The sequence below is a fragment of the Heteronotia binoei genome, chromosome 2, assembly GCF_032191835.1.
Source record: "Heteronotia binoei isolate CCM8104 ecotype False Entrance Well chromosome 2, APGP_CSIRO_Hbin_v1, whole genome shotgun sequence".
NCBI classification, from domain to species: Eukaryota; Metazoa; Chordata; class Lepidosauria; order Squamata; family Gekkonidae; genus Heteronotia; species Heteronotia binoei.
In genome coordinates this window covers 185,356,853-185,382,269 of record NC_083224.1, presented here as the reverse complement: position 1 = coordinate 185,382,269, position 25,417 = coordinate 185,356,853, and the positions used below count along the sequence as shown (strand labels likewise).

Genomic DNA, 25,417 nt, shown 5'->3' with positions numbered 1-25,417 from the left:
AAAAGAGCGTGATAGTATTGGATGTCTGATCGCTCAACAACAGAATGAGTCACATTCTTGGATGCTCGTCTGAACAAACCCTGCATTGAATCAATATTCAGCGGTTCAAATTTGAGCGCTACACACCCGCTTTTAATGTGACGTGTGACTGCACCCATAGACTTTTTGCATGAAACATAATAATGACTTGATGATATGTGATTTTGATGAATAAGGAATTTACACAATAGAAAAAATAAAGCCTGTCTTCATAATCACAGAGTAAGAGAAAAAATTGTAATCGTATTTGTCACAGAGAAAATCAGAAGCTTTCTTTTACTTTATGTATTCTTTCTTCGTTTTTCTCTTTCTCTATTTGTTATTTTTTTTCTTTCATTAAAAAAGATCTTTAAAACTCAGTAAAGAAAAGAAACTACTTTTAAAAGTCAAGTAAAAAATGAGGGCTTCTTCTTGACCTTAACTTCCAATTGAATATCCAACTGGTTGACCAACATGATAGCTGATCCGAAAGGATGTGCAGTCTTAACCTCATTTGAACCACTTGCTCAGTTCTGGCACAGCTGTGTACTGAACAGGGGTTTTTTGTAAAGCCCGACATGCCTTGCAGTAGTGAATACCCCAATTCGTCATCCCAACAGGTTTCAGCCACAACCGCCAACGGAAGTAACTCTGGTACCGCACGTCATCTTTGTCCAGTTCTTGTAGAAAACGAGCCATCTCTTGCGCAGAGGGGAAATCGTCAATGTGGATAAAGGAGTCCGAGGGCAAAAAGCGCTCATAGTTCTTCCGTGGTGGGCCACAAACGACAGGAACAGCCATCGAGAGAAAGGCATTCTTCCAGATCTTCTCAGTGATGTAGTCTTCATGGATGGAGTTCTCAAAGGAGAGGTAGAATTTATATTGGGTTAAAGTGGAAAAGTGCTTGTCCACAGAGAGAGGCAAGTGCTGCTCTCCATAAACATCGATCTGTATGTACTTCTTCAGCTCCTGATAGTATTGTACCCGACGGGACCGTGGGTTCCAGTTGCTGACCACCCAAGCCACTAGCTTAGACTTGGGTGGAACAGAGACATTCTGTGGCCGATCAAGGAACTCCAGCCATCCATAAGGGCTGAAGATATCCGAGTCTCTCCGGTACGACATGGTGAGATTGAAGTGGTTATCCATGAAACCCAGATTGGGGGAGTGGCTTGGAGACTCCAAATTAAACCAGATCCAGCGTTGGGAAGGTGGTCTTGGATTTGAGGGGAGGTTTTTGGAGTAACATACATCTCTGTGGTGTACGACAACTGCGTCAGCCTTGGCATACCAGCTTCGGTTAACAGTGAAGTGGCAGTCTCGAATGTCAAAGAGCGAGGAGCATTTGGGGAAGTTAAACTGTTTCCCAAAAGGCCAAGTCCATAGCAGGATGGTGATCTCCGGGGGTCCCTTGTCAATAGGGGTGCTTGTTTTGTGTTGTTTCAGTGGTTCTAGCATGGGAGACATGGTGAGCGAAGAGTTTGTCTGCTGGACATTTCGGATGTAAGCAAAAATCAGCATGCTGAGCATCAGTTGAAGGAACAGAAAGGGCAACAGTTTCCAGCAACTTAATGTTTTGGTCTGTTCCTTGAAATCCATGTATGGGTCTGGGGAAACAAGAGAAAGGGTAAAGGAAGAGTGATTGTGTAGGCTCGCTTTGCTCACATAATAGAAATGGTCCACCTTGGCTTTAGCCAACTTAACTCCAATAAGTAGGACTAGGGTTATTTTGAGCAGGAACGCAAAGGGACGCAGTTCCGGATGGCTTGGCGTCAGGGCTGTGGCCTACTATGCAAGTGAGTTCCTGCTGGGTTTTTTTCTTTAAAAAAGCCATGTGTGAAACAACGGTGACATCAGTGGGTGTGGCCTAATATGCAAGTGAGTTCTTGCTGGGCTTTTTATATTAAAAAAAAAGCCCTGCCCCAAACTTCCCTCTGCCAACTGTCCACCACTTATATGGGCACATGCTTAATTTCTTGTCTCATGAGAAGGGTGCAGAATGTGCAGTCAGTGTCACATGGCACAGGTGTTTTCAAAGCTTTCCTTGTCCAAATTTCTCCCTGGATTTTGTAGACCTGGACTTGTTTATGTGATAGGAATCTACTCATCCTGTTTTATGTTTCTGAACGTTTTATACCACAGTGCATCCACGGTTGCCACAGCTTGCTGTTTTTTTGGCTTGTTTGTCTTTTTTCCACCTCCATGTACATGTGCACAGGGCTTTTTGTGTAGAAACTGTGTTCCTGTTTGTTCCTCCTCAAAAAAAAGCCCTGCATGTGCACATTGGACAAACACTGTAACAAAGCAGTCAATCAATATGGTTGTGCGGCTACGTGTGTTAAGGTTTATTTTGTGTGGTGTTTTGCCAGTCTTTGTATTATTGTTACAAGGATATACATATGCATTCCTGAACAGAGATAAGTCACCACACAAAAAATATCTTGATAACCAGGGCTTTTTTTTTTTTTAGCAGGAACGCAGTTCTGGATGGCCTGGTGTCAAGAGGTGTGGTCTAATATGTAAATGAGTTCCTGATGGGCCTTTTCTACAAAAAAGCCCCATGTGGAACAATGGTGATGTCAGGGGGTGTGGCCTAATATGCCAATGAGTTCCTGCTGGGTTTTTTCTGCAAAAAAAAGCCCTGTTGATAACATCTGCAAATGTTTTGATTATTAGGTTCCTGGTCAAATCAAAACACAACTGTTTATTGGCAATTCAGAGGAGAAGAAAAGACACATAAAAAAGAGGAAAATATTGAAGCTACAGCAAACTGCACATGCCCAACACTCAGGAAGAAATTTGAAATTAGAAATCCAAAATAATTAGGGATTTTCAAACACCTGCTAGTTTAGCTTACCTCCTGTTTGCCAGTGGTGACCAGGCAGCCAGTTAATTGATGGGCTGTTATATTGGGCTCAATACTCCTTGGAGAGCCTGGGGAGCCAGTTTGGTGTAGTGGTTAAGTGTGCGGACTCTTATCTGGGGGAACCGGGTTTGATTCCCCACTCCTCCATTTGCAGCTGCAGGAATGGACTTAGGTCAGCCATAGCTCTGGTAGGAGTTGTCCTTGAAAGGGCAGCTTCTGTGAGAGCTCTCTCAGCCCCACCTACCTCACAGGGTGTCTGTTGTGGTGGTGGGGGGAGTAAAAGGAGATTGTGACCATTCTGAGAGTATAGGGCAGGATATAAATCCAATATCATCTTCTTCTTCTCTAAGCTGTGAAGTCTTGTGAGCAAAAATTCTATTACATGAGCTACGGCCATTAACGTTGCAAGCTACTGCATAAATGAGTTTGCTCTGGGGCCATTTTTCCTGAGCTAAGATACAAATGTGTGATCCAGAGCCTAAAAAACTGTGAGCTAGCTCCCATTAACTCAGTTTAGAGGGAACACTGCTAGGGCTGTAGAGAAGAAGAGAAGATCATTGCTGTACTTTGCAGACCAAACTCTCTATTTAAAATAAAAAATGGCTTCTATTCTCCCCACCCCCAAACTATTGGTTTGGGCTGCAGAGAAAAGGAGAAAAACAGTCTCTCCCCTTCGTTTTGAAATTGCATCTATCTCCAGCTTCACTGTGCAGCTATTTTTTGAGGAAGGGGGATGGTCGGGGATGGAATTTTAGCAGGAGCTCCTTTTGCACCTCCACTTGCATCTGCTAGCATGGCCTTGGGTCAGCCATAGCTCTGGCAGAGGTTGTCCTTGAAAGGGCAGCTGCTGTGAGAGTCCTCTCCAGCCCCACCCACCTCACAGGGTGTTTGTTGTGGGGGAGGAAGGTAAAGGAGATTGTGAGCCGCTCTGAGACTCTTCGGAGTGGAGGGCGGGATATAAATCCAATATCTTCTTCTTCTTTGCGTATTAGGTCACACACCCCTGATGTAGCCAATCCTCCAAGAGCTTACAAGGCTCCTTTTTGTAAGCTCTTGGAGGATTGGCTACAGGGGTGTGTGGCTTAATATGCAAAGGAGCTCCTGCTATAATTCCACCCCTGGGGGTGGTAGATCAGAACCAACTTCTGGCTGATCAGCTGTGAGTCAGCTCCTGACCAATAGGCAGGAGCAAATTTGTTCAGTTGCTTCTTGAGTGGCTTGATCCAATCCAAACAGATCTCTGATTGGCTCACAGCCTGATAGTGAGCGAGATACAGGGTATGTTCAACAGCTGAAGAGAGAAATTCAAAGCTGCCATAGAAATAATAAAAGGTTCCTAAATGAATCAACCTTCCACATGGGGTAGCAGAGAGAGTTACTTTAGAATTCCGAATCCAGGGAGAAATTAAATTAGGAAAATGCTAGAATTTCCCCCCTCCTGAAAATACCCATGTAACTGTCTTCAGTCCCCAATGCGATTGGATTGTGGCATGCATTTGAAAATGAGATTTGGGGTTATACATTGGATTTCCACACCCTGCCAGATCCGTTTATTATCTCTTGAGGACCTAAAATACAAGCCTTGATTTAGGAATACATTATAAGGCACATGGTTAGTAGGAACTATTGCTAGGCCAGTTTGGAGAGCCAGTTTGGTGTAGTGGTTAAGTGTGCGGACTCTTATCTGGGAGAACCGGGTTTGATTCCCCACTCCTCCACTTGCACCTGCTGGCATGGCCTTGGGTCAGCCATAGCTCTGGCAGAGGTTGTCCTTGAAAGGGCAGCTGCTGTGAGAGCCTTCTCCAGCCCCACCCACCTCACAGGGTGTCTGTTGTGGGGGAGGAAGGTAAAGGAGATTGTGAGCCGCTCTGAGTCTCTTCGGAGTGGAGGGCGGGATATAAATCCAATATCTTCTTCTTCTTCTTCTTCTTCTTCTTCTTCTTCTTCTTCGATTGATGGATCTAGCACTCCTTAAATCAGCAGCCCACATATATATGGCAGAGGGGTTGTTGTAATTTACTGATCTTTATCTTTTACTAGGCGCAAATACTCATCAGAAGACCCAGGAATGTGCATGATGCCAAATATTTTGATGAAAATGGACACATTTGCTGAAAATGTTTACTTGTAGGGACAAACAAGTCCCTTTCATGTCTTGCATCCCTTCAGATTTTTTGTTCATGGTTTTGATTCCCTGCTTTTCACTGCAGGTTTTATCCACTCATTTGTACTGCCTAAGGGCACGATGCCATTTTTATGTGCAATCCATTGCACTGTGTCTGGCTTTGATTCCGTGGTAAATCTCATGGAATGGAAAGGGGATTCCTATCAATGGAGGACTTCCTGTTTTCTCAGCCTTGCTACAGCTCAGAGTGCCTCCTGAAATGCTCCTCCAGGGTGGAAGGGAGGCAGGAGATCCTCTCCCCAGAACTGCATGAGGGGAACAGAAAGTCTGCAACAGGAGAGAGAGAATGGGCAAAAAATTGCTCCCCCTTTCCATTAGCAGAAATTTTTGGCTAGATATGACCCTACGTACATCATTTATTCCTGGTGATGGTGGAAAGTATCATCACATCACAGCTGACTTACAGGGGACCTCTTATGAGGTTTTCAAGGTATGAGATGTTCAGAGGGGGTTTGACATTGTCTTTCTCTGCATCACCATGCTGGACTTCTATGGTGGCCTCCAGGGCTTTTTTTGCAGGAGGAACTCCTTTGCATATTAGGCCACACACCTCTGATGTCGTCAGTCCTCCTGGAGCTTGCAGTAGGCCCTGTGCTAAGAGCCCTGTAAGCTCTTGGAGGATTGGCTACATCAGGCTTGTGTGGCCTAATCTGAAAAGGAGTTCCTGCTACAAAAAAAAAAAAAGCCCTGATTTTCCTCCATTCATTTTATAGATTTCCTACATTTGCTTTTTGTGCTGGAATCTGCACTAAATTGTGCCGCTTCTTCATTCAATCTATTTCTTAAAATTAACACCAGAATTAGGGTATGCTCATGGTCTCACAGATCTCAGTTCCTTTCTTTTATTTATATCTTTCCCTTCTACTATGTGTTACAGATGCACTTATGCTGGTTGAGAAACACCACACACAAAAGAAAAAGGAATGCTTGGTACCTGGTATGGATTACTGCATCAAGGTTCTGTTTCTGCAAAGGAACATGCGTGCATAAAAGAAGTATAGCGTCCAGATCACGTGATGTGATGGTATCACTTTACTCTGCTCTGGAACCTTGTGTTCAGTTTTGGGCACCACATTTTAAGAAGGATATAGACAAGCTGGAATGGGTCCAGAGGAGGGCGAAGGAAATGGTGAGGGGTCTGGAGACCAAGTCCTATGAAGAAAGGTTGAAGGAGCTGGGCATGTTTAGCCTGGAGAAGAGGCAGCTGAGAGGTGATATGATCACCATCTTCAAGTACTTGAAGGGCTGTCATATAGAGGATGGTGTGGAATTGTTTTCTGTGGCCTCGGAAGGTAGGACCAGAACCAGTGGGTTGAAATTAAATCAAAAGAGTTTCTGGCTCAATATTAGGAAGAACTTCCTGACCATTAGAGCAGTTCCTGGAACAGGCTTCCTTGGGAGGTGGTGGGCTCTCCTTCCTTGGACGTTTTTAAACAGATGCCTAGATGGCCATCTTTACAGCAATGAAGATCCTGTGAATTGTAGGGGGAAAGTGTTTGTGAGTTTCTTGCATTGTGCAGGGGGTTCGACTAGACCCTAGAGGTCCCTTCCAACTCTATGATTCTATGATTTTATGATTCTGAAATAGTTTCTTGTTCCTCCCAGTTGTGCTGCCTGAATAGCAGAACTTTGCAGTGCCTGGCAACATTAGACTTTGTAGACCAAAGGGTTGTTCAGTCAAGTGGAAGCTATAATATCTTACCACTCCACTTCTGGGGGGAGAAAGTAAAGGAGATTGTGACTGCTCTGAGACTCTGAGATTGAGAGTATAGGGCAGAATATAAATCCAATATCATCATCTTCTTCCTCTTCTTCCTCAGCCCAACCCACATGTGAGAAGATAGCTTAGAGCAGGGGTGTCAAATGTCTGGCCCACAGGCCAGAACCTTCCCACCCAAGGCTTTAATCAGGCTTGTGGGGCTCTTTTCTGTCATCATCCTTTGAAGTTCCGAGGCTGCCAAAGTTACCAGGTCCTTCTTCCTGGCCTTTGCCAGCTTCAGCAGGAACCTCTTCTGGGCTTGCAAAGTTGCAAAGAAAATGCAGAATGGACTTTCCATTAAGGTCTTTGCCCCTGGTATTTGAGCACAGAGACCTTTATGGAAAATCCATTTCGTGTTTTCCTTGCAGCTTTGTCTGTGCTGCTATGTATTTTAATGGAGTGGAGCTCAGTTTCGCTTTTCAGCATTTATATGGATAGTTAGAAGCTGTTCCTTGCTGGAGTTGTGTGACCTTGCAAATAAAGGGTTGATGCTTTGAGCCAGCCTGTCTCTGCTGAATGGACCTGAGAACTGGTGCCTAGTGAGAACTCTTAACGCACAGCCAAAGGAGGATATTACACAGAAGAGTCATTGCCAATCTGAGCAAAGGTAATGGAGGGTTTGTGATCATGGAAGGACCATGATAGAGTTGCCAAGTTTGGGTTGGGAAATTCCCGGAGATTGTGGAGGTGGAGCCTGAGGAGGGCAGGCTTTGGGGAGAGGAGGAGCCTCAGCAGGGTATAATGCCAGAGAGTCCACCTTCCAAAGCAGCCATTTTCTCCAGAGGAACTGATCTCTGCAGATCTCTGTAATCCTGGGAGATCTGCAGCCAGTTAAGGGCTTTTTTTTTTGTAGCAGGAACTGATTTGCACATTAGGCTACACCTCCTGATGTAGCCAATCCTCCAAGAGCTTACAGTAAGCCCTGTAATAAAAGCCCTGTAAGCTGTCAAAGGATTGGCTACATCAGGGGTGTTTGGCCTAATATGCAAAGGAGTTCCTGCTACAAAACAAACAAACAAACCCTGGCAGCCACCATCGGGAGACTTGCAACCCTAATGGTGGAAAGCATGTGAGTGGGTGGGCAGAACGAAGGGCATGAGTGCCTGGTGGTGAGCAGAAGAGGGAGCCCTGGACCCTGTCTTCTTCAGGGCCCTGAGACTCTGGAACTGTCCCTGCTAGCAAGCAGGCCTCAGATTCAGCAGGAGCTCACAGGAGCACAGCTCCTGAACCGTTCTAATGGTTCCCCCTCCTCCTTTCCATCTATCTTGTCCATTGAATAGTAGGTGCAGCCGCATAACAATCCCTGGATTAGGAGAGAGGGCAACCAGCCAGCCACTAGAAGCCTTGCTACGCCCCCAGCAGCCCTCATTAACCCCTGGAGAAGCCCATGCCACCCTTTCCCCACTTCTTATGTGATTTTGGGCAGCTGGTGGCTTGCTAGCTTTTTGACTGGTGGTGGGGGGTCAGCCCAGGAGAGCCTAGGGTTGCCAAGTCCAATTCAAGAAATATCTGGGGACTTTGGGGTGGAGCCAAGAGACTTTGGGGGTGGAGCCAGGAGCAAGAGTGTGACAAGCACAATTGAACTCCAAAGGGAGTTCTGGCCATCACATTTCAAGGGACTGAACACCTTTTAAATGCCTTCCTTCCATAGGAAATAATGAAGGATAGGGGCACCTTCTTTTGGGGCACATAGAATTGGACCCCCTGGTCCAATCTTTTTGAAACTTGGAGGGTATTTTGGGGAGAGGCACCAGATGCTACACTGAAAATGTGGGGCCTCTACCTCAAAAAACAGCCCCCCCCCCGAGCCCCAGATACCCGCGAATCCATTCTCCATTATTTCCTATGGGAATACATTTCCAGAGGGAATAATAAAGTTCCCAGCAGATATTTCCCTCCCCTCACCCCGCTTTCTGATGACCCTGAAGCGGGGGGAGGGCCTCCAAACCGGGGGATCCCCTGCCCCCACCTGGGGATTGGCAACCCTAGGAGAGCCTCAGGTGAGTGAGGCCAGCCTGGGCAGGCCTCGCTCATCTGGGGCTCTCCTTCCTGTCAAGCATATTATTTCTGAACATTGTATTACCTATATTTCTCTCATCTAACCTTACCCCCTCTCCCCCTTTCTTTCTTTTCTTCTATCCTCACCATGCATAATAAATCTCACCAGCTCAGGATGTGTCGGTAACCTTGTAATAGCAATGTAAATGCCTCTCCCACAGGTTCTCACCAAAAGGGCTTATCAGTATGGGAAGAATGTATGAGAACAGGAGATGTTGCCATTCCGTAGTGACCAAAGAGATAGTTGCTTGTAGCCTTTGAACCCTCGATGCAATTCACATCCTGATGTTATTCTTTTGAAGTTATCTGTAACCCCTGCCTTTGAAGTAACCTTTAAGATGCTATGCAAAGTAACAACCTGTATTACTTCCAAGGTTTCTGTCCTTGGAGTAAGTCATAGAGTTTAAAATAAAACGAGTCTTTGATTTAAACAGAAGCTTGATTATTTCGAAATATCGATGCTTGACATTTCTTTGTGTTGGGTTGCTTTTGGCTGGGGTGTGGCATATGCTAACGAGTCTTGCTAATGAGCTCTACCACCTATTTATCAACAAAACGACCTCTGCTAGCAAGTATTGCCTGGTTTGACTGATGGAAAGTATGTCCCTCCCTGCCCTGTTACTGAGATCCTTTCACCGAATGGAGAGGCTTCAGTGTGCCAAAAATGCACTCAAGTGCTAATCAGCAACCCCTCCCCACTTGTGAAGTACCAGGTGTGAGTCAGGAGTGATGACTCGTCTCAAAGGCAGGAATACAAAGAGGACCCTAAGTCCACTGGAATAGAAACAAGCTTTCGTCTTTATTTGGCGGGTCATTGCTACCAGCTATGGAGATCTTTCTAAATGCACAGAAGTACTTTGGGCTGGTTAGGAGGAAATACAAACGCCGGGGAACTTGTGGTCCATATCCCAGAGACTTATTTATTTCTCATATCCCACCCAGAGTAACACACAGGAAGTATATAATGATATAAAATATGTAACCAAGCTGATACAACAGGAAGTAGACTGATTGGGCAATCTGGCTGTATATTAATATCTAGATCTTCAATCCACTCAGTTGCAGCTGGGGAGAATTCAAGGAGCTTCATCACCTCTCCCTAAAAAGCATGATGCTCACGTTCCTCAAACAGATGGAGTATAGTTTGGCAGGTTGAGCCACTGTTACACTCAGGTTCTTGTATTTTGCCCCATTTAAACTGCCGGTCTGCACGGCTGCGAAAGCCTGTTCATATTCTATTAGCCATCTTCCATACTTTACATGGCACATCGAATCCTGTGGACCTCTCATTGGTGTTTATCAGGTTATAGATATCAGGTGGCACTGACTGCATCCATGTTCACAACCATTCATGCCCTAGAACGAAATTTTGTCATTGCAGGATTTGTACAGATCTTATTGCTGGGGGTCGGGATTAGGGTTGCAAAGTCAAATTCAAGAAATATCTGGGGACTTTGGGAGGTGGAGCCAGGAGACTTTGGGGGTGGAGCCAGTAGCAATGTTGTGACAAACATAATTGAACTCCAAAGGGAGTTCTGGCCATCACATTTAAAGGGAACGCACTTTTTAAATGCCTTTCCTCCATTGGAAATAATGAAGGATAGGGTCAACTTCTTTGAGGGCTCATTGAATTGGACCCCCTGGTCCAAACTTTTTGAAACTTGGGAGCGTGTTTTGAGGAGAGGCATTGAATGCTATACTGAAAATCTGGTGCCTCTATCTCAGAAAACAGCCCCCCCCCCCAAATGCCCACAGTTCGATTCTCCATTATACCCTATGGGAATCGGTCTCCATTGGGAATAATGGAGTGTCCAAAAGACATTTCCCTCCCCCCCACCTTTCTGATGCCCCTGAAGCAGCAGTAGGGCATTCAAACTGGGGGATCCCCTGCCTTCACCTGGGGATTGAAAAAAACGAGAGAGGTCACACAGGAATATTAAAGAACACAACTCACAGGTTATAGTGACCACAACGACTAATTATCTGTACTTCAAAATTATCAGGTAAGGACAATACTACAAAGATACATTCACCAAAAGAATAATAAAGTCCAATAAGCTAGCAGAGTCTCAAAATAGTAGAGTCCCAATGTATAGGAAGTCGACTTGGTACTCCTTTGAAATTTCTTCCAGGAAAGGTGCACTCCACTTTTTTCCAACAAAGCTGTAATCAAAGAACATCGGTAACAGTGTCCTACATTCACTCCAGTTACTTAACATTCCACAACCACAATGTATTACTTACACAGCTTCAATAAATGAAGTCAGTTTCACAATCTTCTTCCTTCATGCATAACTGAAAATATAATAACCAAAAAAAATCTAACAACCTACTCAACAAAAAAATATTACAAACACTCTTACCCACAGGATTATAAACACTCATAAATACATAGTTACAACAATTCTAAAGTACATCTATATGGGACACGAAGTCTCAGTACAAAGTTCTTTACAACGGGCAACGGCTCCAAAATGGCTCTGATGACTGATGAACTTCATCATGTCTTCTTTTGTTTGTAAAATAATGGAGATTGTATAATTTTTTTGAAAGATAATATATTCGGACAAATTGCGGGCTGTTGAAGCACATTTTCCAGGAGGACACAATTACGCCTGATTCAGTGTTTATAATTACATGGGTATGAGTGTTTGTAATTTTTTTTTTGTTGAGTTAGTTGTTAAAAAATTTATATTGATATTATGTTTTCAGTTGTGTATGAAGGAAGAAGATTGTGAAACTGACTTCATTTATTGAAGCTGCGTAAGTAATATATTGTGGTTAAGTAACTGGAGTGAATGTAGGACATTATTATGGATGTTCTTTGATTAAAAAAGAAAAAGTGGAGTACACCTTTGCTGGAAGAAATTTCGAAGAAGGAGTACCACGTCGACATCCTGTACATTGGGACTCTACTATTTTGAGACTCTGCTAGCTTATTGGACTTTATTATTGTTTTGGTGAATGTGTCTTTACAATATTGTCCTTACCTGTTAATTTTGAAGTACACTTAGTAATTGTGGTCATTATAACCTATGGGGATTGGCAACCCTGGTTGGAATCTTAGTCTGGATAGGTCCACATCAGCCATGTCTTTGTAGATCACATCCTGGATAATGCTAAAGAGCTAGAACTTCTGGCAGCCAGACAATCATAGGATCTCCTTGCTATACTACACACGTGCAGGGGTTGAATTCTAGCAGAAGCTCTTTTGCATATTAAGCCACACACCCCTGATGTAGCCAATCCTCCAAGAGCTTACTAATTTTCTAAATTCAGCAAGAGCCTTGGAAGCTCTTGGAGGATTGGCTACATCAGGGAGTGTGTGGCCTAATATGCAAAGGAGCTCCTGCTAGAATTCCACCCCTGCACACATGGAAACAGTCCCAGAGACTGGTCAGTCAGCACATGAAGCTGCCATCTTGCATGAGCTAGGCAGGTATTGGGCTAGATTTGCCAAAATCCAGGCAGGAACTGGAGATCTCCTGGAATTACAATTGAACTCCAATTTGGATGACAGAGATCATTTTACTTGGAGCAAATGGCTGCTTTGGAGGGTGCTCTATGCCACTGAGGCCCCTCCCCTTCCCAGACCCTGCTCTCCTCAGACCCCACCCCCAAAACTCCGGGAATTTCCCAACCCAGCATGGGCAGCTCTCTGGAGCTAGCCATTAATTTGACCTCCAAACAGCCTACTGAAAGCTAACTGGAGTTCAAATGTGGAAGAAATGGGAGCCATCTATTTCATAAGTTGAACAAGTCAGAATGTTCCAGGCAACATGCCAGAACAATGAAGCAAATCAATGGACCTTAAAATGGTACCATGGTGAATACTGGGGAGGGATGGTGCCTCAGTAGTAGAGCATCTGTTTGGTAAGCAGAAGGTCCCAGGTTCAATCCCCAGCATCTCCAACTAAAAAGAGTCCAGGCAAGTAGGTGTGAAAAACGTCACCTTGAGACCCTGGAGAGCCGCTGCCAGTCTGAGTAGGCAATACTGACTTTGATGGACCAAGGGTCTGATTCAGTAGAAGGCAGCTTCATATACTGGAGATCCAGCTTGGTGTAGTGCTTAAGTGTGCAGACTCTTATCTGGGAGAACCAGGTTTGGTTCCCCATTCCTCCACTTGCAGCTGCTGGAATGGCCTTAGATTAGCCATAGCTATCGCAGGTGGCAAGAGGTGGCAAGAATACACAGAAGAATTATACAAGAAGGATCTCAATGTCCCGGACAACCATGACAGTGAAATCGATGACCTTGAGCCAGACATCCTAAAGAGCGAAGTCAAATGGGTTTTAGGAAGCATTACTAACAACAAAGCGAGCGGAGATGATGGTATCCCAGTTGAGCTATTCAAAGTCCTAAAAGATGATGCTGTTAAAGTGATGCACACATTATGTCAACAAATTTGGAAAACACAACAGTGGCCACAGGATTGGAAAAGATCAGTTTATATTCCAATCCCCAAAAAGGGTAATGCCAAGGAATGTTCAAACTATCGCACCATTGCACTCATTTCATATGCCAGCAAGGTCATGTTAAAGATCCTACAAGCTAGGCTTCGGCATTATGTAGATCGGGAACTACCAGAAGTTCAAGCTGGGTTTCGGAGAGGTAGAGGAACTAGAGATCAAATTGCCAATATTCAATGAATTTTGGAGAAAGCACGGGAGTATCAGAAAAGTGTCTATTTCTGCTTCATTGACTATGCTAAAGCCTTTGATTGTGTGGATCACAACAAACTGTGGCAATTCCTTAAAGAGATGGGAGTACCAGACCACCTCACATGTCTCCTGAGAAACCTGTATAAGAGTCAAAAAGCAACTGTCAGAACGGGCAATGTAACAACTGATTGGTTTAAAATAGGAAAAGGCGTTCAACAAGGATGTATATTGTCACCCTGCTTGTTTAATTTATATGCAGAGTACATCATGCGGAATGCTGGCCTGGATGAAGCACAAGCCAGAATTAAGATTGTCAGGAAAAACATCAACAACCTCAGATATGCAGATGACACTACTCTAATGGCAGAAAGTGAGGAGGACCTAAAGAACCTCTTGTTGAGGGTTAAAGAGGAGAACACAAAAGTAGGCTTGAAACTAACATCAGAAATACTAAGATCATGGCATCTGGCCCCATCACACCTTGGCAAATAGAAGGGGAAGACATGGAAGTAGTGACAGACTTCACATTCCTGGGATCCAAGATCACTGCAGATGGTGACTGTAGCCATGAAATTAAAAGATGTTTGCTCCTTGGGAGGACAGCTATGGCGAACCTGGGCAGTATAATAAAAAGTAGAGACATCACCCTGCCAACAAAAGTCCATATAGTCAAAGTGATGGTATTCCCAGTAGTAATGTATGGCTGTGAGAGCTGGACCATAAGGAAGGCTGAGCGCAGAAGAAAAGATGTTTTTGAGATGTGGTACTGGAGAAGACTCTTGAGAGTCCCTTAATCTGCAAGAAGATCCAGTCAGTCCTTAGGGAAATTAACCCAGACTGTTCACTGGAAGGTCAGATGCTGAAGCTGAAGCTCAAATACTTTGGCCACCAAATGAGAAGGGAGCACTCCCTGGAGAAGATCCTGATGCTAGGAAAGACAGAAGGCAAAAGAAGAAGGGGACAGCAAAAGATGAGATGGCTGGACTGTGTTACTGATGTAACAAACATGAATCTGAGCGTACTTCGGCGAATGGTGAAAGACAGGAGGGCCTTTGTCCATGGGGTCACAAAGAGTTGGACTCGACTGTGCAACTGAACAACAACATCGCAGGAGTTGTCCTTGAAAGGGCAGCTGCTGTGAGAGCCCTCTCAGTTCCACCCAACTCACAGGGTGTCTGTTGTGGGGGGAGAAGATATAGGAGATCGTAAGCCGCTCTGAGTCTCTGATTCAGAGAGAAGGGTGGGGTATAAATCTGCAGTCTTCTTCTTCTACATGTATATTGACACCTGGGCATATATCTGAAAGCTTATGAAGCAGGGATCAGCTGGGGGGGGGGGGGACTTGTCATTGTTTATGTATTTATTTACCGTAGGTATTTATACCTTCACCTTTCTTCCCCATGGGGCTCTCATGCACTTTTAGTTGCTGATTTCATTTATACTCCCTACTAGGGACTCAAACCAGTTTACAACGTTCTCATTTGATCCTCACAACCACCCTATGAAGTAGGTTAGGATGAGAGGGTAGGACCGTCCCCAGGTCACCCAGCTGGCTTCTGTGGCAGAGTGAGGATCTGAACCTGGATCTCCCAGATCCTGGTCTGACACACCAGCAATACCTCCCACCATGTCATTGGAGGTCTCCCATCCAAATATTGGCCAGGGTGAATCCTGCTTAACTTCCAAAATCTGACAAGATCAGGCTAGCCTGGGCTATCCAGGTCAGAACTGCCAAGATCTTAGACAAAGATTTTCCCCATCTTGTTCCTTGTTTTCACCCAAATTTTGCTCTGCCCTGCATTTCACTTCTTAAATCCATTAAACTACATTATTTCTGGAACTGGAGCCAGGATAGTGCAGTTCAGCTGCCCACTTATTTGCATTTTTAAAATTCTATGACCAACAACCAATATAAGCGTGTGTGTTGATAAACTCCTGCAGAAAGGAGTTTTTTGTGTGTGATTGTTTGTGAAAAAGTAATTTTCTAAATTCAGCAATCTGAGGCTAGCAATAGTCTCATATCACTAGACACATGCTGCTTTTAAAAGAATTACGAATTTAAAAATGAGGAGGAAATGGAACTTGTACACCGATGAAGGGGGAAGGATGGCGGAAGGTGCAGAGTGGGAGGAATGATTTCAATGTAGGCAAGAAGTGACCTTCGAGGGCAGCAAAAGTGGGGGAGGAGGAGATCTGAGGGAATCTGTTCACTTTTGAATTTTCTAAATTCAGCAATCTGAGACTAGCAATAGTCTCATATCACTAGACACGTGCTGCTTTTAAAAGAATTATGAAATTAAAAATGAAGAGGAAATGGAACTTGTACACCGATGAAGGGGGAAGGATGGTGGAAGGTGCAGAGTGGGGGAGGGTATTTGTGTGTATGTGAAATATTTGACTGAGGACCATTACGCACACACATCTCACTGCATATTTTTAGAATCTTGACTTCAGATTCTGTGCCCACCTTACACACCATTCTTTTCCCTCTGGGGTATTTATTCTGCATCTACAATTTTATAACCACACTTTTCCAAATCAGAGCGGAATGTTACTGGTGACATGTTAGGGGCAGTGTTCCCTCTAAGCTGAGTTAGTGTGAGTTAGCTCACAGTTTTTTACCCTCCGGCTCGCACATTTTTGTCTCAGCTCAGGAAAAATGGCCCCAGAGCAAACTAATTTATGCAGCAGCTCACAACTTTAATGTCAGTGGCTTACGAAGTAGAATTTCTGCTCACAGGACTCCACAGCTTAGAGGGAGGATTGGTTGGGGGTGGCATCCAAAGTTTTTTTTTAATTGTCCTGTTGCAGCTGCGCAGTAGCATCCAGCAGCCACTTTTCATTTCAATCCTTGTGCTTCAGGTTTTGTGCATTCATTTTAGCATTTAATGAAAGGGCATAGAAAGGAGCACAGGCAAAGGGGGAAAACCACTGTTGAAGCTGTCCAGACTTTCTGAAACTGATACATGGCTGCAAAGCCCCGTTTTTCATATTGACAAGCACTAGGGAATTCTCAGCTACGTTATTGGCCACTGTGAAAAATGGGAAAGAGTCCCACAGTCCCACAATATGGGGAAACATGCTGAGTCTACAGAATGCAAGGTAGAACCCACTGCAAGCTGTGATTGTTGGCAATGTGTGCATGTGCACATTTGGGCATGCCTCTGCAAAGTCAGCTACAACTCCACCACACTTTGCACAGGTGTCCTCTGACAGAAGCTCTGGAGAGCTGTTTTAGTCTTGTGCCACTAAACTGGCAAAAAGGGGAGAATTTTTGCCTATGCCCTAGTGCAGCTGCATAGTATTGCTAATTTCCTGCCCTTCTTTGCAAATTTGCAATTCTCTACTTTGATCCTACACACTGGTTGTGATCTTGGCAGTTTTTTAAAGCCTGTTCTGTGTGGATTGATCTCAAATGATTCTTAAGTTCAGCAGTTCACAGAAGGTCCATGTGGTTCAGCCACCATTTTAATGTTAGGCTTCCAGAAACTCCCAAAATAGTTCCCCTCAAAAGGGGAAAATGTTATCAGGCTTCCCATTCCAGAGTCTCTCCTTACATTTCATGTCAACTTCTGCAGCTCCTTTTAAACTTCCCCCCATTGCTTTAATTTTCTAAATTCAGCAATCTGATACTAGCAATAGTCTCATATCACTAGACACATGCTGCTTTTAAAAGAATTACGAATTTAAAAATGAGGAGGAAATGGAACTTGTACACCGATGAAGGGGGAAGGATGGCGGAAGGTGCAGAGTGGGAGGAATGATTTCAATGTAGGCAAGAAGTGACCTTCGAGGGCAGCAAAAGTGGGGGAGGAGGAGATCTGAGGGAATCTGTTCACTTTTGAATTACTTTCGAAGGCCCGGTGGAACAGCTCTAAGTTGCAGGCCCTATGAAATGGCATCAAATCAGGTAGGGCCCAGATCTCCAAAGGGAGCTGATTCCACCAGGCTGGAGCCAAGGCCAAAAAGGCCCTGGCCCTGGTCGAGGCAAGTCAAACATCCTTTGGGCCAGGGATGGTCAAAAGATGCTGCGAAGTAGAACACAGCAATCTCTGGGGCACTTGAAGCAAAACAAAGGGGGAAACGGCACATAAACACTTTCAGAAAACTTGAGGAAACAGTGACCAGAAAATGAACTGAGCACTTTGTCACTGCAGAAAGACAAAGGAAATCTGATAGACATGCATGATGAAAGCAAAGGAAAACATTCATGCCTGCTTCTGATAAGCATCTTGGTAGATATGTACAATTATGCCGAGGTTGTGCCTTTAGTGTTTTATTGATATGTGTCCAGAATGAGGAGTGGAGGAAATGCAAACAAATGGAAGGAACAGAGAGGTGCCGCAACTTGCACATGAAAAGTGCAAAACTTGGAAATTAAAAAAAGGGGGGGGGGGAACCATGGTAGATTCCTACTGCTTTGGTTCCACTCAGAAGAAGATGATGATATTGGATTTATATCCTGCCCTCCACTCTGAATCTCAGAATCTTAGAGTGGCTCGCAATCTCCTTATCTTCCTCACCCACAACAGACATCCTGTGAGGTGGGTGGGGTGAGAGAGCTCTCACAGCAGCTACCCTTTCAAGGACAAGCTCTACCAGAGTTATGGCTGACCCAAGGCCATTCTAGCAGGTGCAAGTGGAGGAGTGGGGAAACAAACCCAGTTCTTCCAGATAAGAGTCTGTACATTTAACCACTACACCAAACTGGCTCTCATGAGACCCAGTTACCTGGTATTCCAAAATCCAGAGGCATCCAGGGAATACTGGAAGCACCCTCAATTGATACGGTAATTCCATTTTGTAACCAATCGTTCCTGTCCAGAAGTGCTACAGAAACAGAGCCGACAAGATTCCCATGGTAATAAGCTTTCAAGAGTCAAAGCTTCCTGCTGGTCTTTAAGCTGCTACCGGACTCTAATCTTGGTCTTCTACACCTACCTGAAATCATTTAGAAACAATGAAACCCTATAACTTCCTAACTACTTTGATGGCCCGGGCTAGCCTGATCTTGTCAGATCTCAGAAGCCGAGCTGGGTCAGCTTTGTTTAGTTCTGGGATGGGAGCCCATCTCCATAGTCCAGGGCAGGGCTCAAATTCAGCAGGAGTTCACAGAACCACAGCTCCTGAACCTCCAGCCAGGGTCTGCATACAGTGAAGAGTTCTCTCCCTGCTGCACACAGATCCCGAGGCATATGCAAATGCTACTGAGCTCCTACACCTTTTCCCCCTACAAATAGTCCAGGGTCACTTCACAGAAACAGGCAATGACAAACCACCTCTGAACGTCTGCTGCTTTGAAAACCTTTAGGAGTTGTCACAAGCTGGCTATGGCGTGGCAGCAGTTTCCATCGCCACAATTGCTTTGGATGGTGACCAACGGCTCGTGGCTAAGAGGGCGATTCTCATTAATTCAGACCTCTCAAGAAGTCAGCAGGTAACGAAGCTGGTGTCCCTTGACAAGCATACCTGGCCAGCCATTTTTCATCTAGAATGGAGTTGTAAAAACAATGTCTCTTGTAACAGAATCTGCTGCTATAAGCACAGTGCAGTTGGAATAAGTAGGATTAGAAGGGTGTAACACTGCTTTGGGCTGAACAATTAGTAATCCCCCCCCCCCCATTCTCACGAACCAGGGGTTTCTTTATAAATGGTTTGATCAAAACACAAACATTGACCTTATTTATGCTCTGTCAAGTAGAAAAATAATGATTGACAGAAACCTTTTCGCATCAAGCTTGTGATTTCATGTGCCAGGGGGCTGTTTAAGAATATAAGAACATAAGAGAAGCCATGTTGGATCAGGCCAATGGCCCATCCTGTCCAACACTCTGTGTCACACAGTGGCGGAATATATGGGTGGCTTGGATTTCTTGGGGTTAGAGTGAAGGGGTTTTTGGGGGGGGGGGCGGGGTTGGTAAAGTTCCTGTATTGTTAAAAGTTAAGTTTTACTGTTTTAAAAGGATTCTGTGTTTGATTTGTTGCTGCTGTGTTGTGCTGCTGTTGTTCCTTTTCTCTTCTAGTTCTGGTTCTTGGGGGGGGGGGGCACTGTTTGGCCTAATTTTCATTGTTTAAAAGGCCACCTTTTTAACAGTTGAATTTCTTGGCCTTCTCCTGTTGTCCCTTTTCCTGGTTCTGGTTTTGGGGCGGGGGGGGGGGGGGAAGCTGGCACCTGGGTGAGAGACCCAGAACCAGCAGGCTTGTTGTGCTTGGCCAGCTCTCCCCGTGTTGTTTGGGGCAGGGCTGGAGAGCTGACATCTGGGTTTGCTGCAGCCAGGTCTGCAGAGCAGACCTTGAGCAGATTGTGTTTTGTGTGGCAGTGATGTTGGCAACTGGGTTTATATTGGTTCCAGGCCTGCAGGGTTCATAGAGTAGATAGAGGGATGTAGTGCATTGGGTCCTATAGAGATTCTCTGGTGTGAAGTTAGGTTTGGCTTTGGGTGCCCCAGGAATTGGACCCCCTAGTCAATTTTTTTTTTTTTTTTGGCCTTGTGGGTTTTGTGTGGGACAGTGCCCTGAAGCTGCACAGCAGTTTGGGGGACTCTCCTCAAAACCTCCTGCTCCCCAGAACCACTTTTCCCATAACAATTACAGTGAGGAAGTGGCTCTAATTGGTTTTTTCTCACCATTGGGAGCAGTGTTCCTTTTGGGGTGCCCACTGATGGGTGCAGTCTTTTTGGGCCAGGGGGGTTTCATGCTGGGGAGTCCTCTGAAGCTACCCTGCAGTTTTGGGGCCTCTCCCTCAATCCCCCCTCTGGCCAGAGCCACTTTCCCCACAGCAATTATAGTGGAGGAAGTGGCTAATTGGGCTTTCCCCATCATTGTTGGCAATGGGCCTTTTGGGGAGCACAAAGACAGGGACTCCCTGGCCCAATCTTTTTGGGACTTGGGGGTTTTATAGGGGAGAGTTCCCTGCAGTTTTTGGGGCTCTCCCTCAACCCCCTCGCCCCCTAGTAGCCTCTAATGCCCTACGTTGCTATTGATTTCAATGGCCCATAGGGTATAATGGTGGGATAGGGGCACCCTCTTTGGGTGCCCCTGGAATGGGACTCCCTAGCCCAATCTTTTTGGAACTTGGAGGGTTTGTAGGGGAGAGTCCCTTGAAGGTCCCCTGCAAATTTGGGGGCTCTCCCTCAAACCCCCTCCCCTCCAGGTGGCTTCCAATATACCCTATTTTGCCATTGATTTCAATGGCCATAGGGTATAATGGGGCCGTATATTCGGAAATAGCCGCGCATCTACCATATATGTGGCTATTCCGAGTACAGTAATAGGAAATACATGGTGTTCCGTATCTTTTTGGCCCCTGTATTTCCGAATCCGTGTAATTCCGTATTTTTTTTTTTTGCACACACCTAGTTCTCACCACCCTGAACAATTTTGTGTAATCCGCAAACTTAGCCACTTCACTGCTTACTCCCAACTCCAAATCATTAATAAACAAGTTAAAGTGCATGGGACCCAGTAATGAGCCCTGCAGCACCCCTCTGCTTACCGTCCTCCACTGCAAAGACTGCCCATTTATACTCACTCTCTGCTTCTTATTAATTAGCCAGTTTTTGATCCACAAGAGGACCTGTCCTTTTACTCCATGACTCTCGAGATTACTAAGGAGCCTTTGATGAGGAACTTTATCAAAAGCTTTCTGGAAGTCAAGGAAAACAATATCTATTGGGTCTCCTTTGTCCACGTGTTTGTTCACCCCCTCAAAGAACTGTAATAGGTTAGTGAGGCAAGATCTTCCCTTACAGAACCCATGCTGAGTCTTCCTCAATAACTTGTGTTCATCAATGTGCCTACTCATTCTGTCCTTGATAATGATTTCTATCAACTTTCCCGGTATTGAAGTCAGACTGACAGGCCTGTAATTTCCCGGATCTCCTCTGGAACCCTTTTTAAAGATGGGGGTGACATTTGCTACCTTCCAATCCTCAAGAACAGAGGCAGATTTCAATGAAAGATTACATATTTTTGTCAGGAGATCCACAAGTTCAACTTTGAGTTCTTTCAGAACTCTTGGATGTATGCCATCCGGACCTGGTGACTTATTAGTTTTTAATTTGTCAATCAGTTGTAGGACCTCCTCTCTTGTCATCTCAATTTGATTCAGGTCTTTCAGCACCCCTTCCAAAATTAGTGGTTCTGGAGCAGGCAAACACTTCTCATCTTCCACAGTGAAGACGGAGGCAAAAAATGCATTCAGCTTCTCAGCCATTTCACCTATCCTCCTTCAGTAATCCTTTGACCCCTTGGTCATCCAGGGGCCCCACTGCCTCCCTGGCTGGTTTCCTGCTTCTAATATATTTGAAGAAATTTTTATTGTTGGTCTTTATGTTTTTTGCAATATGCTCCTCATAGTCCCTTTTTGCCTGCCTGATCATAGTCTTGCATTTGCAGCCTGTGTTCCCTTTTATTAATCTCAGTTGGACTAGCTTTCCACCCCTTAAAGGAGTCCTTCTTACCTTTTACAGCTTCCATTACTTTGTTTGTTAACCATGCAGGCCTTTTCTTATACCTGTTTGTGCCTTTCCTAACTTGTGGTACATATTTTATCTGAGCTTCTAGGACTGTAGTTTTAAATAGCCCCCAAGGGTTTTGACTGTATTTACCTTTCCTTTCAGTTTCCTCTTCACATGCCTCATCTCAGAGAATTTACCCCTTTTAAAGTTAAACGTGGTTGTGCTGGTCTTTTGGGGCAACTCCGTATTTATGCAAATGGTGAAATCAATAACGTTATGGTCACTGCTCCCAAGCGGTGCAATCACTTTTACATCTCTCACCAAGTCTGTTTGTTTTTTTTATAAAAATGTGTGTGTGTATACTAGAAAGGAGCGTCTTTATCCAATAGCTGATGAGAAGTCAATTTAGAGGGTTTCTTTCTTTGGAAAGGGATTATGTGATTAGCTGCATCTCGCTAGTGCTGCAAAACTTTCAAAACAAGCTCTGCCACTGAGCCTTTCTGTAAGTCAACAAAGGTTTTACTAGTGGACTCACCAGCATCGCGAATGTCCATTAAAATCAGAGGAGCAGACAGACTATGTTTTCCCGGGTAAGTTGGCTATCTGAATTACCACAACTGAAAATGAACGGTCAGGTTAGGGGGCTGTAAGCTGTTGGATTCTTTTTGTTGACGGATTTCTTGTTATAAGAAGTGGGAAGTGGGGGGGGGCACTCTTTCAAAACTAAGACACATTTTAAAGGCATCGTTTAATTGCATACCTTTCCTGCATATCCTAGCATGGCAAATCATAACCTTTCTGTGAACTGGCTGGTAAAAAAACGTTCAGGAAGGAAGAACCCAGATAGTGCCTCTTGATTTAAAAGGGAGATATTCGTAGCAACAAACCTTTATCACATTTATAGCATATATCATTAGTATATAGGAACATCCAATATATGTATTTATTACTCAGCATAGTGAAATTTTGCTGTAGGCAAACTTTAAACATAACTAGCTTCCCAAAGGTTACTCCAGTTCTTCTTCTTCTTCTCTTTCACTCTTCTCTTCCTCCCAAACAGTTCTTTCCTCCTCCCTTTTATTTTCATGTTATTATTATTATTATTCACACTATCTTGGCTTAAACCAGGCTCTGGGCAATGTACAATGTGACACAAGTCATAGGAACAGATATACAAAATATTAAAATATAGCAGAATTAATAAAGTTAAAACCAATTTAAAATTTACAATAAATTCACAACAATCTTACAGAGGTGACTAGGCTGAGAGAGAGAGAGAGAGAGAGAGTGACTGGCCTCAAAGGTACCTACTCGGTGATCATGACAGAGTGAGGACTCAAACTCAGGTCTCTCTGACGCAACCGACACTCTAATCACTATACAACGTTGGCTGCCCATTATTGGAAACAAGGCACTCCGCTAAAGAAACCCTAGATTTGAACCAGCAGGGAAAATGTATGCGGATTGGGCTATGGGTGCTTGTACTGAACTCCCACTGACTTTTTTTTTCTGAGCAAGCAGGACAGATTTATGCAATTTGAAGAGAAACCAGCAAGCATGAATAACATGGAGTGTATATGCTTGCATTTATTCCTAGCCTCTTCTGCTCTCTTCCTTTTTCTGTTTTCCAACCCTCCCCTGTCTACATTTTTCCATGGCAACTTCTGTGGGCAAGTGGCCTGAATCCAAGTGTGGGGTCATGATGTGGTCGTAGGAAAGCTATTTCAAATGGAATCCTTGGCATCTCCAGTAAAAAGAAGGAAGCGTGAAAGACCACTGCCTGATACCATGGAGAGCTGCTGCTGGTCAGAGTAGACACAAGACCAGTACTTTTTTTAAAAGAAAAAGCCCAACAGGAACTCCTTTGCATATTAGGCCACACCCCCTGACTTCCCCATTGTTTCACACAGAGATGAGATGGCAGACACCTTCCACTGACAACCATGGGCTTGGTTATACATTCCCAGTCCAAGCAGGAACTCATTTGCATATTAGGACACACCCTCTGATGCCTAAAAAGTCCTGAACAATACTAACCTTGCCAGGAAGTTTCATCATCTGTTTATTTTGATAAAAGCAAAGTGCTCTTCTACTAACATCACCACAGAAAGAGAATCGAACAGGGAAAAAAAAAAATCAGTTTTCAGCATGCCAACTCATTTGCTGGCTCTCTCTTGCCCTTCTCTCGGGGATCAACAGCCAAAAGACTGATACCGAATTACTCACCTCCAGCACTGGTGAAGGGAACGATACTGCCAGCTACCTTCAAGGCATCCAAGGTGGCATTGGGCAACCAGGAAACAATGCCGATGGTGACAAGAGGAATTAGCAAGGGACAGAGGGCATTGTCCAATGAGCTACCGGCAACAAGGTGTGTTTCTCGTAGGGCCCCTTCTCCTAAAGGCAGTGTTTCCTCGAAACATCCCATATCTGCAAAGGCCGTGACACGTCTGCTTGGCCACGAGGCAGAAACGCCAGTCACCAAGAGTCCATCCCTTCCTCAACTTTGCAGGATATTGTGAGCGGCAGGTGTGTGAAGAGTGGTTCCACAGATGCCCTAGAAAGCCAATCCATTGGACCTGGCTCCTCCCACATCTCTTGTTTAAAGCTGAAGTTTGATCCGGTGATTCTCAAGAGGAAAATACAGAAGACCACTTTCTTTCCCAGGACAGCAAGTGGCTCGTTCTGCAATCTGAGGCAGCTGTACTGAACTGCATGAAGTGTAAAGGGAGACGTTTATGGTTTGGTTTGGCCACGATGGTGGGAGGGAAAGGGACGTGCTTGCTACTTGCCCTTGGCTCTTCCTTCTCTTTAATTCTTGGCATTCAGTACAGCTGCAAGCACTGAAGTGGCAGCATTTGAGTTGAGAAGCAGTTCAAGTGTCAGCAGGCGCAGCCTCCCTCTTGCCAGAAAACAAGGTGACTCTCCCAGAGAAAATGAGTGATAAAAATCTGTCATTTAAGAGTGACATCTGCTTGCCCAAAGCGAAGGCAGGAGGGAATTTAACCCGTCAATCCCACTCTCGGATTGGCTCATCAAAACCAAGTCCTAGTGCCGTCACTAGCATTTTAAAAGGTGGGGGGAAGCACCACTTCTTGTGACTATATTCTATCACTACTCTTCTTAGTGGTTCAGTTTTGTTATTTAGGCTTTTTTTTCACACACGTGTCTTACTGTATATATTGGTTCCTAATATCTATTTTAATGTACTATGCAAAATACTTCTTAAAAGCTATTTTGTATTATTCTTCTCCAGTGTATTGTTTCCATATGTAATTTTGTTGGTATCTTTTTCAAAAAAAAATTCCAGTGAAGTTATACTATTCTGGAAAAGAAAAAAAAGGAGGGGGAAGCCTGTTTTCTCTTTCTTTCTTTCTTTCTTTCTTTCTTTCTTTCTTTCTTTCTTTCTT

The 25,417-nt window shown here is 44.5% G+C and overlaps 1 protein-coding gene across 1 annotated transcript; it reads right to left on the bottom strand.

The window, feature by feature from the left end:
- Positions 1-338: 338 nt before the first annotated feature.
- On the bottom strand, positions 339-24,543 carry LOC132567710 (4-galactosyl-N-acetylglucosaminide 3-alpha-L-fucosyltransferase FUT6-like). Its single transcript, XM_060233396.1, has 2 exons — positions 24,234-24,543; positions 339-1,625 (listed from the first exon to the last, which is right to left on the bottom strand). Exons 1-2 carry the CDS (start codon positions 24,433-24,435, stop codon positions 529-531), a joined length of 1,299 nt encoding a protein of 432 aa, XP_060089379.1. The 5' UTR covers positions 24,436-24,543; the 3' UTR covers positions 339-528.
- Positions 24,544-25,417: the final 874 nt, after the last annotated feature.

Excerpts from the sequence above, each read along its gene's own strand:
- LOC132567710 (XM_060233396.1), bottom strand. The coding sequence starts at position 24,435 with ATGGGATGTTTCGAGGAAACACTGCCTTTAGGAGAAGGGGCCCTACGA. Across the intron at positions 1,626-24,233 it reads TCCCTTCACCAGTGCTGGAG|ACCCATACATGGATTTCAAG; the intron begins GTGAGTAATTCG and ends TTGTTTCCCCAG.